Source organism: Salvia hispanica, chromosome 6 (assembly GCF_023119035.1).
Source record: "Salvia hispanica cultivar TCC Black 2014 chromosome 6, UniMelb_Shisp_WGS_1.0, whole genome shotgun sequence".
Lineage (NCBI taxonomy): Eukaryota > Viridiplantae > Streptophyta > Magnoliopsida > Lamiales > Lamiaceae > Salvia > Salvia hispanica.
In genome coordinates this window covers 23,158,126-23,174,250 of record NC_062970.1, presented here as the reverse complement: position 1 = coordinate 23,174,250, position 16,125 = coordinate 23,158,126, and the positions used below count along the sequence as shown (strand labels likewise).

The 16,125-nt window shown below is 36.6% G+C and overlaps 2 protein-coding genes across 2 annotated transcripts; one reads left to right on the top strand and one right to left on the bottom strand.

Annotated features, from left to right (window-relative positions):
• Window positions 1-2,045: 2,045 nt before the first annotated feature.
• LOC125192450 (putative late blight resistance protein homolog R1B-23) lies at window positions 2,046-7,925 on the bottom strand. Its single transcript, XM_048090024.1, has 3 exons — window positions 7,828-7,925; window positions 3,198-5,416; window positions 2,046-2,128 (listed from the first exon to the last, which is right to left on the bottom strand). The coding sequence occupies exon 2, from the start codon at window positions 5,390-5,392 to the stop codon at window positions 3,209-3,211; it is 2,184 nt and encodes a 727-aa protein (XP_047945981.1). The 5' UTR covers window positions 5,393-5,416; window positions 7,828-7,925; the 3' UTR covers window positions 2,046-2,128; window positions 3,198-3,208.
• A 1,051-nt stretch (window positions 7,926-8,976) lies between these two features.
• LOC125196104 (putative late blight resistance protein homolog R1A-4) lies at window positions 8,977-11,823 on the top strand. The gene has a single exon (XM_048094479.1). The coding sequence runs from the start codon at window positions 9,072-9,074 to the stop codon at window positions 11,655-11,657; it is 2,586 nt and encodes an 861-aa protein (XP_047950436.1). The 5' UTR covers window positions 8,977-9,071; the 3' UTR covers window positions 11,658-11,823.
• The last annotated feature ends 4,302 nt before the right edge of the window (window positions 11,824-16,125 follow it).

The window sequence follows — 16,125 nt, the reverse complement described above, 5'->3', positions numbered from 1 at the left end:
GTTTTTTCGGTTTTTCGGTTCGGTTCGGTTTTAAAATTTTGAAATTTTCGGTTTTTCGGTTCGGTTCGGTTCGGATGAAAAAAAAACCGAAAAACCGAAAAACCGAGTTATATTTAATATATTAATTATATATATATATATATATTACCTATAAAATACTTAAAACTCAAACCCTAGAATAATTTCTTCCGCCTCCATTCTGCTTTACTCTCTAAACCTAAAACTCTCCATCTTCAATCTCCCAAGTCCAAATCGACGGCTATCTCCTCCAGATTCCAAATCGTCGCCTCCAGCCCGTCGTCTCCGCCCTACAGCCGTGTTCCAGTCCGTCGCCTCCGGTCAACAGCCGTCCTCCAGTTTGCCGCCTCCCGTCTCCACATCGTCGCCTCTCCAGCCGACCATCCGTCACCTCCGCGGCTCCGCCTTTCAGCCATCCACACCGCCTCCGGGAAGGTACAAATTCAGACTTATGTTTAGGAATTAATTAAAGTGTAATATGTCCAGATTTATAAGTTTTCGATGTTGGCTATGTGTTATTTTTACTTTGATTGTTGAAATTGTGTGTTGTAATTTTAATATGTTGAAATTGAGTTTAATTTTCTCCAATTTACTGAAATTCATATGCACATATGGTCAAATTGAGAATTTTTCCTCTACTATTATTTGCATTTTCTATAATTTATAATTTATTATTATAATCTTCTTAATGTTTGTTCTTGCAGATGTTGAATAAAAGGGAGTACTTGAAGTTTGAGCAAGAAGAAGTTATGAAGTCTTTAGATTCTTGAAAAACACAGTGAAATCTCCATTAGTTAATCATGTTGCCTACATATTTATATATTTATGAAACTTTATTTTGGTTGATAGTTGTAGCCTAAATATTTGTTTTTTGTTGTTTGTGATGTTAATCTTGCTATGGTTTTGTGAATATTTGTTTTTAATATCGGTTTTTCGGTTTTTTGAAATTTTATAGAATTTCGGTTTTTTCGGTGTAATTCGGTTTTATGGTTTTTTGGTTTTCTGAAATTTTATAGAATTTCAATTTTTCGGTTTAATTCGGTTTTTATAGTTCGGTTTTTGGTTTTTCGGTTTTCGGTTTTTCAGTTTTTCGGTTTGGTTCGGTTTTGATTTTCAAGGAAATTCGATTTTTCGGATTCGGTTCGGTTTGGGCAAAAAACCGAACCAAAACCCGAATGCACACCCCTAGACGAAACTTCTGACTCTAACTAACAATGATCTTCATCTCTCTCACAAATTAAGCATAAACATGAATGAAATAGAGTAACATAACAGATCAAACAGAGCATACCAGATCGGACGTCGGAAATAACGATTAACCTAAAAATAAGCAGATCTACACTACTAGGTCAAGTAAACAAAGAGAACAGCAAGTAAACATCCATAATCATGCAGAATTTCGCCACCCTGTTTCAGATCCACACGTCGAATGCTTAATCCACTCCGGATCCAAGCAATCTGAACTCAACAACGATCAAACCCATCTTCGTCGACTCTGATTCAAACAATTCAACCATAAATCAACTCCGATCCAACAAGTCAAATGCGAAAAGCACCCAAAATCAGTAAATAGCATCAATCAACATCGAAGTAAACAAAAACGAAACATAAACTTCTAGCAGCAATATTCACATGTTTAACACAGAATCAAAAGACGCCGAGCTTCTAGTGATGAAGTCTCGGCTTTAAACCCACAAAAACATAAACTAAAACAACAATTGTATCTTCGCCCTCCGTAAGGACGGTGTTACACCACGGATATTACGACTAAACCACCGATGAAACCCCTAAATTACCCCATTCTATCTAGGTGTGTAGAGAAAGTGTGTGTAAAAGAGTATGAGCTAAGAGCCAGTGTGTATGATGCGATCTCCCTTATTCTGATGAGTGCTCCGCTATTTATAGACGCGGCTTGGGTCTTCTAGAGTCTTCCTTCTTTCGAATTCTCCATTTTGCCCTTCCTAGAAATCCACTTCGCCTGCTTTACTTCTGCTCCATGCTTATCCTCGGTCAGGTGGAATGTTGCTCTTTCATTCTCTTTTTCGCTTAATTCCTCCGCCTGGTAGATATTACTCCTCATTCCCTGGACCTGGCGAATTTCTCTACACACCTGAACTTAAAACATATGTTAGACCCTAGAAATCACAAAATTTACCCCCATAACCGATACATGAAATTGGCCTTATCAATATTCTACACTTGGGAGTGAACCTCTTTATAATTCCATTTGTCAAATATTTATAGATTGGGCACACCAAGTCATCTTGCCACTTTGGTATTTCTAGAGTTGGGAATAATTTCATTGCGACGATGATTCATTTCAACACTGTACTAAAAAAGTATTTTGACCCATTTCGTCATTTGGACCGCTGGTTAACGCATTTCATAATTTACAACTCTCTTTGTCTTAAGAAAGTTGAGTCGATTCTTTTTTGCACTCGTTTTAAAAAAATCGTAACAAATAGTTAAAGTGAATAAATAGAACAGCAAAAACAAGAATAATGTAAATAAGAGTCTTCTCTACATTATTCTTACTTTACTATTTATCCACTTTAACTATTTATTAGTACGATTTTTTCAAAACAAGTGTAAAAAAAAGTGACTCGACTTTCTTGGGACATATGGAGTACTTTTATAAACAATAACTAACATCAATAAATAATAATAATAATAATAATAATAATAATAATAATAATAATAATAATAATAATAATAATAATAATAATAATAATAATAATAATTTAACTTTTTAAACTAAAAATTCTGAAAATTTTAGAATATTTTGAAAGAATTGTAAAGGAGTGAAGTGGGTGGACCACAATTTCAATTCATTCTTATGAAGTAACCTTGAGCTCAGGGTATCAAATTAGTTCCAAGCAATTTTTTGTATTACTTAGGCCCAATTACTGTGGCCGAAATCGAAAGCCATTACCAAATTGGATAACCGCTTTGGTTTCTTATATTTTACCCCTCAGTTCACTCCGGATTATTCTCAATATTTTTCATCGTTCATTTAATGATTTCTAACTTTCTAGTAAATTTCTGAGTTTTTCAACCTTCTTCACTAATCTTTCTTATATCTGCAAACTATGTTTGCAGTGATAACCATTTAGATTTTATGCTCTGTTAAGAGGTAGAAACCTTGTACTAGTTCATTGTCACATATCACATACACATACCTAGGGGTAGGCTAGTAATGATTAGGTTTTATCCCACATCCAGGGCCCATTTGGAGCTTGAACCGAACATGCTCACCCTTTTTCACCTCTTCGATCCTCTTTGCAGATGCAATTGCTGATCTTTGAATGCGCTCAATCTCTAGCAACTCCAACTTCTTGCTCAGCTCAAATGGAATATGAATGAGTTTGTCGCAGTTTTTCAGCACGAGACAACCAAGACGACAAAAACTATACGTAGAAACCAACCAATGAACAATATCTGCATCTATGATGACCAAGACTTGGAGATTGTCGAAAATACTAGCCGAAGCATCCCAATAGCTTCCTATAAATGCATTCTCTTTCAGCTTTAACACCTCCAAACTTTTTATCTCAGCCAACGTCGACATATGCTCCCAATCGAGGAATGTTTTCGACAATGTCAGCCTCTTGAGATTCGGAGGGAAAGAATTAGGCCGAGGGAGGCGAGGGAGAGGTTCAGAGTCGGTAGGTACATCATTCATCAGCTTCAGCTTTTCAAGACGAACCATATTTTCCATGGACATGTGGCTAAAAAGAGTAGCTAGTTTACCACGTATTCCCAATTCAATAAGGTTGCAGGCCTTTTTGAAAACCTTTGTTGTGTAAGATTCGGGTGCCAATCTGCTGAGTATTTGGAGGTTTTCGCCTCCTTCACCATCCCATTTCGGGTTCAAGACTATGGCTGCATTCAACTTGAGATGCCTCAAACGATACATCTTCCATATATTTGCTTTCATGGTAATGGAATGTGACTTTGTCTCGACTACAAGAGTTTGTAGGTTCCATAGCTGGGAGAGGGGCTCCGGAAGAATAGAAAATTTCTCAATATGTAGAGTGATATACCTTAAATGAATAAGTTTGGTCACTTTTGCAGGAAATTGACTATATCGGATGGAGATCGACTTCAAAACTCTGAGCAACTCGAAGGCATCTGGAATTGATGTTAGGTATTTGTCTTCCAGGTTGACAGGTGCCTTGTAGAAACATAGGAATGAACGAACGTGAGGGCCTTTCGGTTTTCTAGAGAAGAATGCAGGAAGATCTGAATGGAAACAAAGACGGTGGAACTTTTGGACCTCGGAAACTGGAGGTTCAAATACTCCCTTATTTTTCCTTATCTCTTGGAATAACTTCTGCTCCACAACTATGTCTTTGCAAAATTCACGAATCATATCATGAATGCGACATGTTTTTATTTCACCCATTAGGTTTTTACGGTCAACCATGAGTAAGTTCCTACTGACAAGTTCACTTAAATTTTGCTTTGCGGCTTCCTCCAAACTTCTTCCTTTAGGCAGCACGAATCCTTCAGCAATCCACAAGTGCATAAGCTTCCAAGCTGGGATCACATGTTTTTCGGGAAACACTACTATATAGAGAAAACATTCTTTTAGGTAATTAGGCAATGTTTGATAACTCAACTCCAAAGCTTCTAATATGCGCTTCTCCTCGTCATTCTTCACAAACTTGCTCATATTACGTAACACATCATCCCATAACGTTTTCAAAAGACGGGGCACACGTGTTTTGACGAATAGATCTACGAGAATACCTCCAATCACCACAATTGTCAACAATACTCCATGACACTGGTCTGCTATTTTCATTCCAATGTCTACTAACTCAGGGAAACAATTTTCTTCATTGCCAAATACCACCAATTGCAGCAGTTCCCAACTTTCTTCTAGGTTGAAGAAGCGAAGATTGTGAGGCTCCGTGAAGTGTCCAACTCTAGCACTTTCACCTACAGTACTCAGACGACTGGTGATCAAGACTTTACTCCATTTATTACTATTGGGAAGTGTAGTTTGTATGACTTGCCAATCCTCAGGCCTCCACACATCATCCATTACCAGCAAGAATTTCTCTTTGGACAGGCACGAACGAGCTGATTGGGTTAACTCCTCGTCATTGAGGCCAGACATGTCATTGCTGGTGAATTTTTTTAGGATGTTGAGAAACACATCCCTACTGTTGAAATTTTGAGAAACATTAACCCAAATGCGGATTGGGAACTCATAACATACTTGTTCATTCTCAAAAATCTTCCGCGCCAACGTTGTCTTCCCCAAGCCAGGCATACCGATGATGGAGATGACATCAAGCTTCTCCTTCTCATCCATGAGATAGCCTAATAGTTTTGCTTCCTCGTATTTGAAACCCACCATTGACATTGTTGCTTGTCCAATGGTCTGACACTGAGTAAATGTATACTTTGATGTGTTAGAAACTATTCTCGTGATGTATATAACAAATTGTAACAATCAACGACGCATCCAGAAAATGAGATTGAAATGAGATAGAAATGAGTATACAACACAAAGTTAAATAAAATAAGAGAAATGAAGTAAATAGGAAATTTTAGATTGTGTAAAATATTGGAGAACAGTCAATAAAATTAAATAAAGAAAACATGTGAAATTTAGAGGAAAGAACAAAAAAAATTAACGATGAATGTGTGAAAAGATAAAGAGAAAAAAATGAATAAAATAGCCGCATGCCTTTAGGTTTTGGAAGGGATAGTTGACTGTTGACACAGTATATCATTATTATTAAACTTTATTTATTAACTAGTCTTAAATCAAATGCCACATTGTTCAACCAAACTTTGGCTTTCAAGGTACTTTTTATTCTATAGGATTTATATGTAAATTTCACATTCATAGTAAATGATTCATTTTTATAGGACTATTGAATTAAAATTAACACAAGAATTAAGAGTAAATTAGTTTGGGTTGGAATGTTAAAAGATAAGATTAAATGAATATTGGTTTTGGTTTTATGTGTTGCTTTTTATGGATAAGATCTAATTAAGATAATTTTATTGAAATGTTTGATAAACTAAATTATTTCATAGATTATAGAATAAATTAACATTTTTCCATTAAGAAGTTAATAATAACTATAAATAAAACTAATTGATAAATTGAGCCAACGACAACCATCGCCGGTTCTTGCATCCTCCCCATTCAACTAGTGTTGCCAAACACAACAATATATGTGACATTTGTGAAGCACATATAAACACCAAATCTACCTCGCCTACTCCCTCTTCCCTTTGACCACATCTACTTTACGCACCACCATAACCACAACACATCTACCTAACACACCACACCACCATAATCAGAATTTAGAAGAGGAACACATACAACACGTAAATCTCTTATCCGCAACAACAATAATAATAACATTGAATTTACACTCATTATAATATGGGTAATTGGTCGGAACTATATTAAAATTTGTTATTTTTCATTATTTTTAAAGTTGTTAGAAGAAATCACAAACTTTAACAATTCTGCGAAATATTTTATGGTGATTATTTTCAATCATGGCTAAAATTGACATGAAGTAATTAATTATGTGGCGGCATATGAGTCGTTTCTGAAGTAATTAAGTAATTAACCATGGCTAAAACTGACAGGAAGTAATCAATCTATACTATTTAATCTCTAATTTTCCAAATACGGGAAATTTGCACAATTATTAAAGTTCGTAATTTATCTTACCAACTTTAAAGATTGTGGGAAGTACCAAATTTCGGCAATAGTTTATGATTTTACTGACCAATTACTCTTATAATATTATACTTCATCCACAAAAAATAGTCGTATTTATGGCCTGCACGAGTTTTAATAAATCACTACAAAAAAGTTCAATTACCGACGGAAAAAGGTGTTACCTACGTATTTGATTAATTACCGACGGTGTTACTGACGACATTTCCGAAGGACATAGCTAAAACAAATTACCAACGTGTAATTTACCGATGGAATATTCTGTCGATACCCAATTTACCAACGAAAATATTGGAATTGCCGACGGAATTGTCCGTCGGTAAATTTGTTGTTTTTTATAGTGAGTAAGAGATATATGGAAAAAAAGTAAGTAAAGTATGGGTTTAGGGTAAAAAAATATCAAAGAACGGAAAAAAATAGATAAAATATTTGAGAGAAACTTTCCAATTTTAGAAATGAGAATATTTTTTGTGGACGGATCACAATGATAAAATGAGATTATTTTTCGTGGACGAACGAAGTAACAATGAAAGTACATCATTATAGTTGTTGTATTAATTGATAAATTAACAATGAAGTACATCATTATAATTGTTGTATTAATTGATAAAACTACATTTGCATGTTATAATTAATGAAATTTGGTTGAAACTTGAAACGTTGCATTAATCATAACAGTTTGATATTGTAATCAAATTTGATCTAAGGACCACATTCTCATTTAATTCACGTTAGCATAGTTTTTTACTTTTTTCATTTTATTCATTGAGTGTGATTCTAATACTTTCAAAATCATTATTAATTTAATTTTACAAATTAATTTAATTACAAATTAATTGTAATTTATTTTATTAATTAAAACAACAAAAAAATAATTTTAGGATCAAACTAAATACAGACTCGAAAAGAATATACTTAGTTGATGACTTATTTAGTTAGAGCTATTATATCTCTACATTAAAGAATAATGCCACAACATTTACAATAACTGATTTAGAGACCATTCTTCATTGCACTTTGCATTGGAGGTGGGCTAATCAATCAAATAGCCAAATGAAGGTGAGAATGAACAATATGACACATGTTACCTGTATCTGATGAACTTAATCTCTTTGGCAGATTGGCCAATTTAAGGCTGAAGGAGCTCTTGTCAATCACCACTTGTCTTCAACCTCGCAAATGATCTGATGTTATATCTTCTTGAATATTGATTGTCTGTCGCTGAGGAATACATGCACAATTTATGCAAGCTTCTTTCTCGTCCATAAGAAACTTATCAAATTTATCATGCCACCAAAAGTCATACCTAAATGCCAACTATACCGAGTAAATACGATTTGAAGGATTCTTTTATTAAAACCTGACCAAAGAAGAGAGGTTGGTGACTAATGGATAAACTATTTTGATTTTGTCCTTGATTTATTGAGAGGAGTGTATGTTTCAGTGAAGCCAGATAGTAGTAATCAATATTGATTTTCATATCAATTTCATACCATATTCGTATTATATGAATATTTCAATAAACGTTTTGGTTTAAAGGGAATGATTAATGCCATGAGACTTCCGAGGAATGACAATGTCAAAAATTATGATTCCTAGGGATTAGATCACCAAGAATTTATGAGACCTCTTTTAGATTGAACAATAGAGAGTGGTAATCTTTGTATATATTCCTTGTTTCCTCGTAGTTGCTATAGAACTTTTCACCAGAGAAAAATATAAAGAAAATGGATCAGAAATTGAATAAAGTAGAGAGAATAAAGCAAGAAATAGTCACGTAAGAGTTAAAAAAAATTAATTATTAATATATAAAAATAACTCTACTAGAAGTTCTTAAAATGAAAAAATTATTCAATTATAAAGGAATCTACTGATTTAGTGAACACAAAAATAATAATATCCGGGAATCAATCCGGATCACCGAATGCATTTCTTAATTCATTTCATACTCCACTTCTGACATACATGAGAATGGACCCCACTATAATATAATATGTTTGTGAGGGGTGAAATAGGAAATGGATTAGAGAATGCATTAGGTGATCTGACCGATGGAATAGAGAAGCAAGTCATACACGAAATACTTACGCAGAAAGATTTGTTGATAATCTTGAAATAAATATTTATCTATAATTTTAATCTTCAAAGTTTCTTGACTAACTTTTTGAGTACGCAAGATAAAATAAAAACAATGATTCTGTCCGAGTCAACACGAGTGGATCAATCACGAGTCACGACCCGTTGACGCAGCGAGCCAACACAGTTTCTAACCCCCTCACACACAACACACACTTCATCTCTCTCTCTGTCTCTCTCTACTTTCCGATCGGAGATGGCGGCTTATTCCGCCGTAGTTTCCTTAGAGAAGCATCTGAAGCAGCTCCTCGACTCCGACCAATTCCCTCTTCCTGATCAAAAGCCACACCTCCAATCCTTCTACCACACCATCTTCACCTTGCAAAAATCCGTCGAAACAATCTTCCCCGCGCCCAAACATCACCGACAAACCGCATCCACCCTCGCAACCCTAATCCGCGACGCAGCCTACCAAGCTCAAGACGCCTTCGATTCCTTCCTCTCCGCCAAATCCCCAACCTTCTCCTTCCCCGAATTAACACACAAAATCGACCCCATCGCATCTCAGGCGCAGACGCTCGCCGATTCAATCCGCAAAGAGAAATCAATCCTCGGCGCCGCCGCCGGCGCCGACATCCCTCCGCCGCCCCGATCCGACCTCGTCAGCCGCGCATTCCGGATCGTAGGGCAGGAGAGAGACAAGCAGCTCCTCACCGACGAGCTCACCAACGACGAGCACAGTCTCCAAATCCTCCCGATCTGCGGCATGGCGGGAATCGGTAAGACTACTCTCGCTCGAAGCATTTACAAAGATCGTACAATCATGAATAGCTTCGGGTTTCGCGCTTGGGTCACCGTGTCACAGGATTACCAAGTCGGTGATATTTTAGCTAGATTGTTGAATTCGATGGAGAGTAGGGGCCGGAAAGCCGGAGAGAGAGTGTATGAAGGCAGCGTTGAACAGCTTAGGGTTGATATGCATCAGAGCTTGTACAATAACAAATATCTAGTCGTGATTGATGATATGTGGGATATTACTACTTATGATAATGTGAAGCTTTCGTTACCGGATAATAAAAACGGTAGTCGAGTTATTCTCACTACCAGAGTTGCCAAAGTTGCTGAAACTGTGAAATCTTCTAATTTTTGCCATAAGATGCAGACTCTAGATGAAGAAAACAGCTGGATTTTGCTCTGTGACAGGGCGTTTGAGGGGAAGCCATGCCCTCCTCACTTGGAGAAGATCGGGAGAGGGATCGCCGACAATTGCCAAGGTCTCCCCCTCTCGCTAACCGTCATCGGAGGCCTTCTCTCTCAGGAGAGGCAGACGGAGGAGTACTGGCAGACGATTGAGGAGGACACGAATGCTGCAGCTGCAAAAGGCGAAGAGGCCTACTCGGAGATTCTGCTTTTGAGCTACAATCACTTGCCTGGTCAGCTCAAGGGATGTTTCCTTTATTTAGGGGCATTTCCTGAAGATAGTGATATCCCTCTGTCTAAACTGTCGAAGCTATGGATTGCGGAGGGGTTTCTCGTGATAACGAAGCACCAGAGGAGGCTGGAGAAGGTTGCGGAGGAGTACTTGGTGGATCTCACCCAGAGGAATCTGATATCAGTTCGCAAGGTTAGTTCGAGTGGGAGGATTAAAACCTGTGGATTGCACGACAGTCTGCGGGATCTAGCTGCGAAGGAGTCAGGGACGGAGAAGTTCTTTCACTCCGTAAGGAGGTATGCGAACGCTCAAAAATTAGAGGAAGTTGCTAAGACTCAGAGGCGTGTGTCTGTTCATAAAAACATCCTCATTTGCTTGAAGGATGTTTATCACAGCACGAAATTGATTTCAGATGCAAGAACTCTGATATATGCTGGATCGCATCATCATCATCCGATGCCCTTGTTTCTGACTTATGATCTGCTTAGGGTGTTGGATGCTTATACCGTTTACTTCATCCGATTCCCACAGGAATTGGCTCATTTGATTCATTTGAGGTACTTGTCGATGACATATAATGGGAAGCTTGCATCAACATTGTCCAAGCTTCAAAGTCTTCAAGTCTTGATTGTTCGTAGACAGCCTAGAATCATATTCGTTGGGAAATCGTTTTTACCTGATGAATTCTGGGGCATGCTGCACTTAAGGCATCTTGTAATGACAGAAACCGATTTGCCCAAAATACCAGAGACGACTCCTCTCTTTGCCAACCTTCAATCTCTTACAGATATCAATGCTGCTTCTTGCACCAGAGAGGTTCTTAAAAGGATGCCTAATTTGAAAAAGTTAAGCATGTGGGTTGAGAAAGCGGGTGTGGTAAGCCTTTATCTGAACGAGCTCAAGCAGCTCGAGGTATTCAATTTCTCTGTCTTGAATCCCAGTCTGAGCAAAAAGGTTGAATTCGAATCTGAATTTTACCTGCCTCCTAAACTGAGGAAGCTGAGTTTAAGTGGCTGCGGACTTCCTTGGGAAGCAATGGGATTTATCGCGGATCTGGAAGATCTTGAAGTCTTGAAACTGCGAGAGCTTGCTTTCAATGGCGATGAATGGTGCCTACTAGATGACCATGTGTTTGAGAAGCTGAAGTTCTTGATGGTCGAGTACCTCAATTTCAAGACGTGGAACGCTGATCACACCCACTTTCCGGGGCTGGAGCAACTTTACCTCAGGCATTGCTATGATTTGGAGGAGATCCCGTCAGATATTGGATTCATAGGACCCCTCAAGCTGATCGAACTGGTGGACTGCGGTCCAGCTGCTGTGGAATCGGCAGAGGTGATTAAGCAGGAACAGGAGGTGGACTATGCGAAGATGGACTTTCAAGTTCGCATCTATTCTTCTTATGAATAGACACTGAGGCTTGAGTGATCGAGCCAGAGCCTTAAGTCTTACCAAGTGTGAGTGTGTTCCAGTGTCCTAGTTTTGTTTATATGTTTATATTGGAAATGCCTTGTACCATCATCAAACTCAAAATGATGGGTTGAATTATTATACCATGTTTGTTTCCATTTCAGCATGTCCACTAAAACTATTTTCATGGAGTATTAAAAATGGAAAGTTTTTTCTAATTCATTAAGAGCATCTCCAGTGCAAATAGGTCAGCCACTCTCTCTCCCTGCCACGTCAGCAGCACTAAAAATCCACCTGCCACATCGATTTATTTAGGCCAGCCGCAATAAAAATAATTCAAAATATACTACATTTACGGAATTAAAATTACGATTAAATTACCGAATTAAATTTACGAGACATATACGGGAAAATTCATTAATTTTATTTAAATAAAAAAAGTACATTAACTAAAAATCAAAAAAATTACATAATAAAAAAAAATTCGGGCTTCCACACACGAGCCACCGCCCCACTCTACTCCTCACTAATTTATTAAAAAAATACATTAAAAAATGTTAGTATGCCTTGAATCTGTTATAGTTTGCCGCTAGCCGAGGCGGGGGTCTCGCGGTATGACATGTTTCTGTTTTAGGTCTTAATTTTGTATTGGGCTAGTTGTTGTTGTCCATCGCTAGATGTTGCTCTTGTACAGAAATTTAGAGATAGAGAAAATCGCGTTTATATAGTTTTTCAAAAATTAAAAAAAAAAATTAAAAAATAGCGCTGGCCGATCGGCACGCCACAATGGCGGCCAGCGCCACGCCATCGGCTAGCCCACGCCAAAATTTTGGCCGATTTCCCGTTGGCCTACTCCAATGGTTTGACTAGCCGACCGGCTAGCGACGCGAACCGGCTAGCCGGCATTGGAGATGCTCTAATCTACATTAGCCACTTTTGAGTTTTATCTCTCCTACTTAAAGTTTGTACAGAGAAACAAATATATTAAGAATCTCCTACTTAAAGTTTGTACTTAAAGTTTGTTCCACTTATGGCAAGGGTCCCATGGGTTGGACGCATTGTTATCCCAAATCAGGGAGACCCAACCGGAGGATAAAGGAAATCTGGAAGAAACTCTGAAAGATACTCCGGCGACCGGTGACGATTACGATGCACCTATCATCCCTGCACTCTGCCTGAGATGGAGAAATTGTTCGAAGTGTGGATTGCCACTTCAGAGGATCCAATCGTCAGGAATCAACAAAACCATAATGCTTTTTCAGCGAGGGTGACTGAAAACTACAACAAAGCACACCCGAGAGGAATGACCCCGCACTGCGAAGATTAGGGGTGTCAAAATGGATATCGGATATTGGATACCCGATATCCAAACCCGAAATATCAGGTAATTGGATATCCGATATCCAATTTTTCGGGTTTCGGGATCGGGTTCGGGTATAAGATTTTTAGATTATTGGGTATCGGGTTACCCAATATCCGATCGGGTATACCCAAATTAACTGAATTACCTGATTTTTTTAATTTTTTATTAATTTATAAATTATATATTCATTTTTTAATTTAAAAAAATTAAATAATTAAATATACTCCTAAAATCCTTCACTCTTAAGTCACATTTAGGATTAGTGTTTGAATTGTGATGTTTATTATGGTTGTTATAACTTATGAATTTTTTATTTTCTTAAAAACAAATTAAAAAATATATAAAATCGGGATTGGATATCCGATTTATCGGGACTGGATGCCCGAGTCGGGTATTTGGGTACCCGAAATTATTTTCAGATCAGGTATTGGGTATTAGATTTTGGGAAATTTAGGATCGGGTACCCGAAATTTTCGGATTGGGTATCTGCGCATACCCGATTTGACAGGCCTAGCGAAGATGCTTCGCAGTCATTTCGACGAGTCATTAAGGATGTCAAAATTTATTGCTGCATTTACATGAATGAAGAACAGTACCAAAACAGAGTAAGTGGAGCCGATATTCTGAGGCCAGCTATGATGTTCTTCCTACAAGATACCAGGAGGGCCTTCAAGTATGCAGTACTTGGGATAAAGTTCGATATATTGATAGGCGGGCGGGTGACATCCAGTCCAACACAGGCTCGATCTTGAAACAAGCGAAGCACATGGCGGGTAGCCAATACACATCAAGTGGTGGTGCTCGATCTGCGCCCGACGATGAGGAGATCGCAAGCCAATGTTCGGGAACCGATGCAGGGGGCTTGAGCTCTTGTGTGCGACGTTGTCCGATTGGGACGAAGGCGGCTAGAGCTCATATGTGCAACGTCATCCGATTAGGACGAAGACGGCTAGAGCTAGAGCAGGGAACGAGGCAAACCAAGCCAGACGGCCCCTCCAGATGGGAGAATAATACTTTAATGACCTTGTTCTTTGCGGTCACAACAGCCAACATCATTCCAATTCAAGCACATAACCAAGAACTTCGCTTCTCATGGCTCAATTGGGACTGTCCCTGATGCTGACCTGTCGTTTATGCCGCCAAAGCAACCTCCACAATCGCCGATATTGTAATTTTTTAGGATTTTAATTATGTATTTTAATTTATAGCATTTAAATTATGCAAAATTTTAATTTTGTATTTTGTTAATTATATAAATTTTAATTTTTAGGCTTTTAATTTGTATTTTTGATATTTTTAATCAATTATTTTAAATGAAATGTTTGTTAATTAGTTGGAAATTTTAATTGAAGAATTAAATAGTGGGATCCATGAATAGTTAAAAAGAGATGGTTAAGAGATGAAAGATTGCAGGTGTTATCTTTTGATTAAGTGATAGAGTAAAAGTGGTGTGAAACCTATAAATAGTGAAGAGAGTGGATGTAGAGATGGACTAGAGATAGTGAGATAGGGCTGCTGATGGCCCAAGAATCCTCTCCTATGACACTTATCTTTAAAGTAAGATGTTCATCAACGATTTCAAATACTTGTGTCATCGACACTTTAATTACGTAAGTAAAGGGGATCCCTCTTATTACGAAAGCTTAAAACATTTTGTGAACTCACGACTAGTGACTTCGACTTGTAAAATTGTTTTCTAATTGGACCAAATTAAATTATGACAGGAGAATGGGATCACATAGTTTAAGTACATAAGACTTTTGGTTCTTTGACAGTAGGATTGCATTGGCAATTTGGCATAAGGAGCAAAAATTTTGGAACAGTACAAAAATGTTTGAAGTTTGCATAAATTATACAAAAAGTTTTATTTACGTTTCAATTTTATACATTCGGTCGTATGATTTTGGATGCCATTAACTCTTTACCTACGTGATATACATATAAAATAATAATAAAAATTTTAGTAACAAAATAAAATAATAGTATTAGAACTTTTGCACCAACATAAAACAATGATGTAACATTTTCTAATGCACATAGGCAAAGAGTTGATGACATTTAAACATAAACATTGAACTATAAAAATATCTTTGCACGATGTGGTTTGTAAAATTCCGATATCTAGTAAAATATATATTTAGATATCTTTGGACAAAGACTTAATCATGTTTGATGTACTTTTGCACTATTTTTGGACTTTTTGCCTTTTCACTTTTTAGTTTTAAGAGAGATAGTGAGACTCTCCGTCCCCTTAAAAATATGAACTTTTGAATGCGCACGAGTTGTAATACACAATTGGTTGAGTAAGAGAGCGATAAAATTAATAAAATAATTGAAGTATTGTTATTGAATAATGAGTTCCTCCTTATTAGATAGAAAAAAGTTTTCTATATTAGAAAATTCATAATTCTAAGGATGAACTAAAATGGAAATAGTCCATATTTTTGTGGAACGAAGGGAGTATTTTAGTTTTTGTATTTAATATTTCTCTCACATCTCTTCCTTCTATTTCCCCATTTTCTTGTATTCTCATCATTTATTTAGTTTCGTATGCCTCTCTCTCATTTTCTATTTACTTTAAATTTAATTTAGTTTAACAACAAATATTTAATATCAAATTAAATATATTTTTAATTTGATATAATAGGAGTACTAAAAATTAGTAAAATTAATAATTAAAATTTCTAAAATTTCTTTATAGGAGTATGTTTTTTGGACAAAACCGAAACCTATGTATTTTAATAATTGTACAAAAGAAATTTTATCTAAGACGCATCCTAAGAATAATATTTGAATAAACTTGATTAATTTAAATCTGATTAAAAAATAAAAATAATATTATTTTTAATGATTACTCTAACCCTATTTAAACCGATTCGAAATTATCAAATTTCTAACAAGTGAATCCAATAAGAACAATAAGACTTAGCCGAAATTTATTAATTTCATGTGTATTCTTATCGTATAAAAAATATTATCCCTACTAATATTTCCTATGTCCCATTAAATATAAAATATTTATTTTTTGTCATGAGATTTCATGTATTATTATTTTGTGAGTTAGTAAAGAGAAAATAAGGTAACAGATAGAAAAAGTAAAATGTT

Coding starts and splice junctions, on each gene's coding strand:
- LOC125192450 (XM_048090024.1), bottom strand. CDS start 5,392: ATGTCAATGGTGGGTTTCAAATACGAGGAAGCAAAACTATTAGGCTAT.
- LOC125196104 (XM_048094479.1), top strand. CDS start 9,072: ATGGCGGCTTATTCCGCCGTAGTTTCCTTAGAGAAGCATCTGAAGCAG.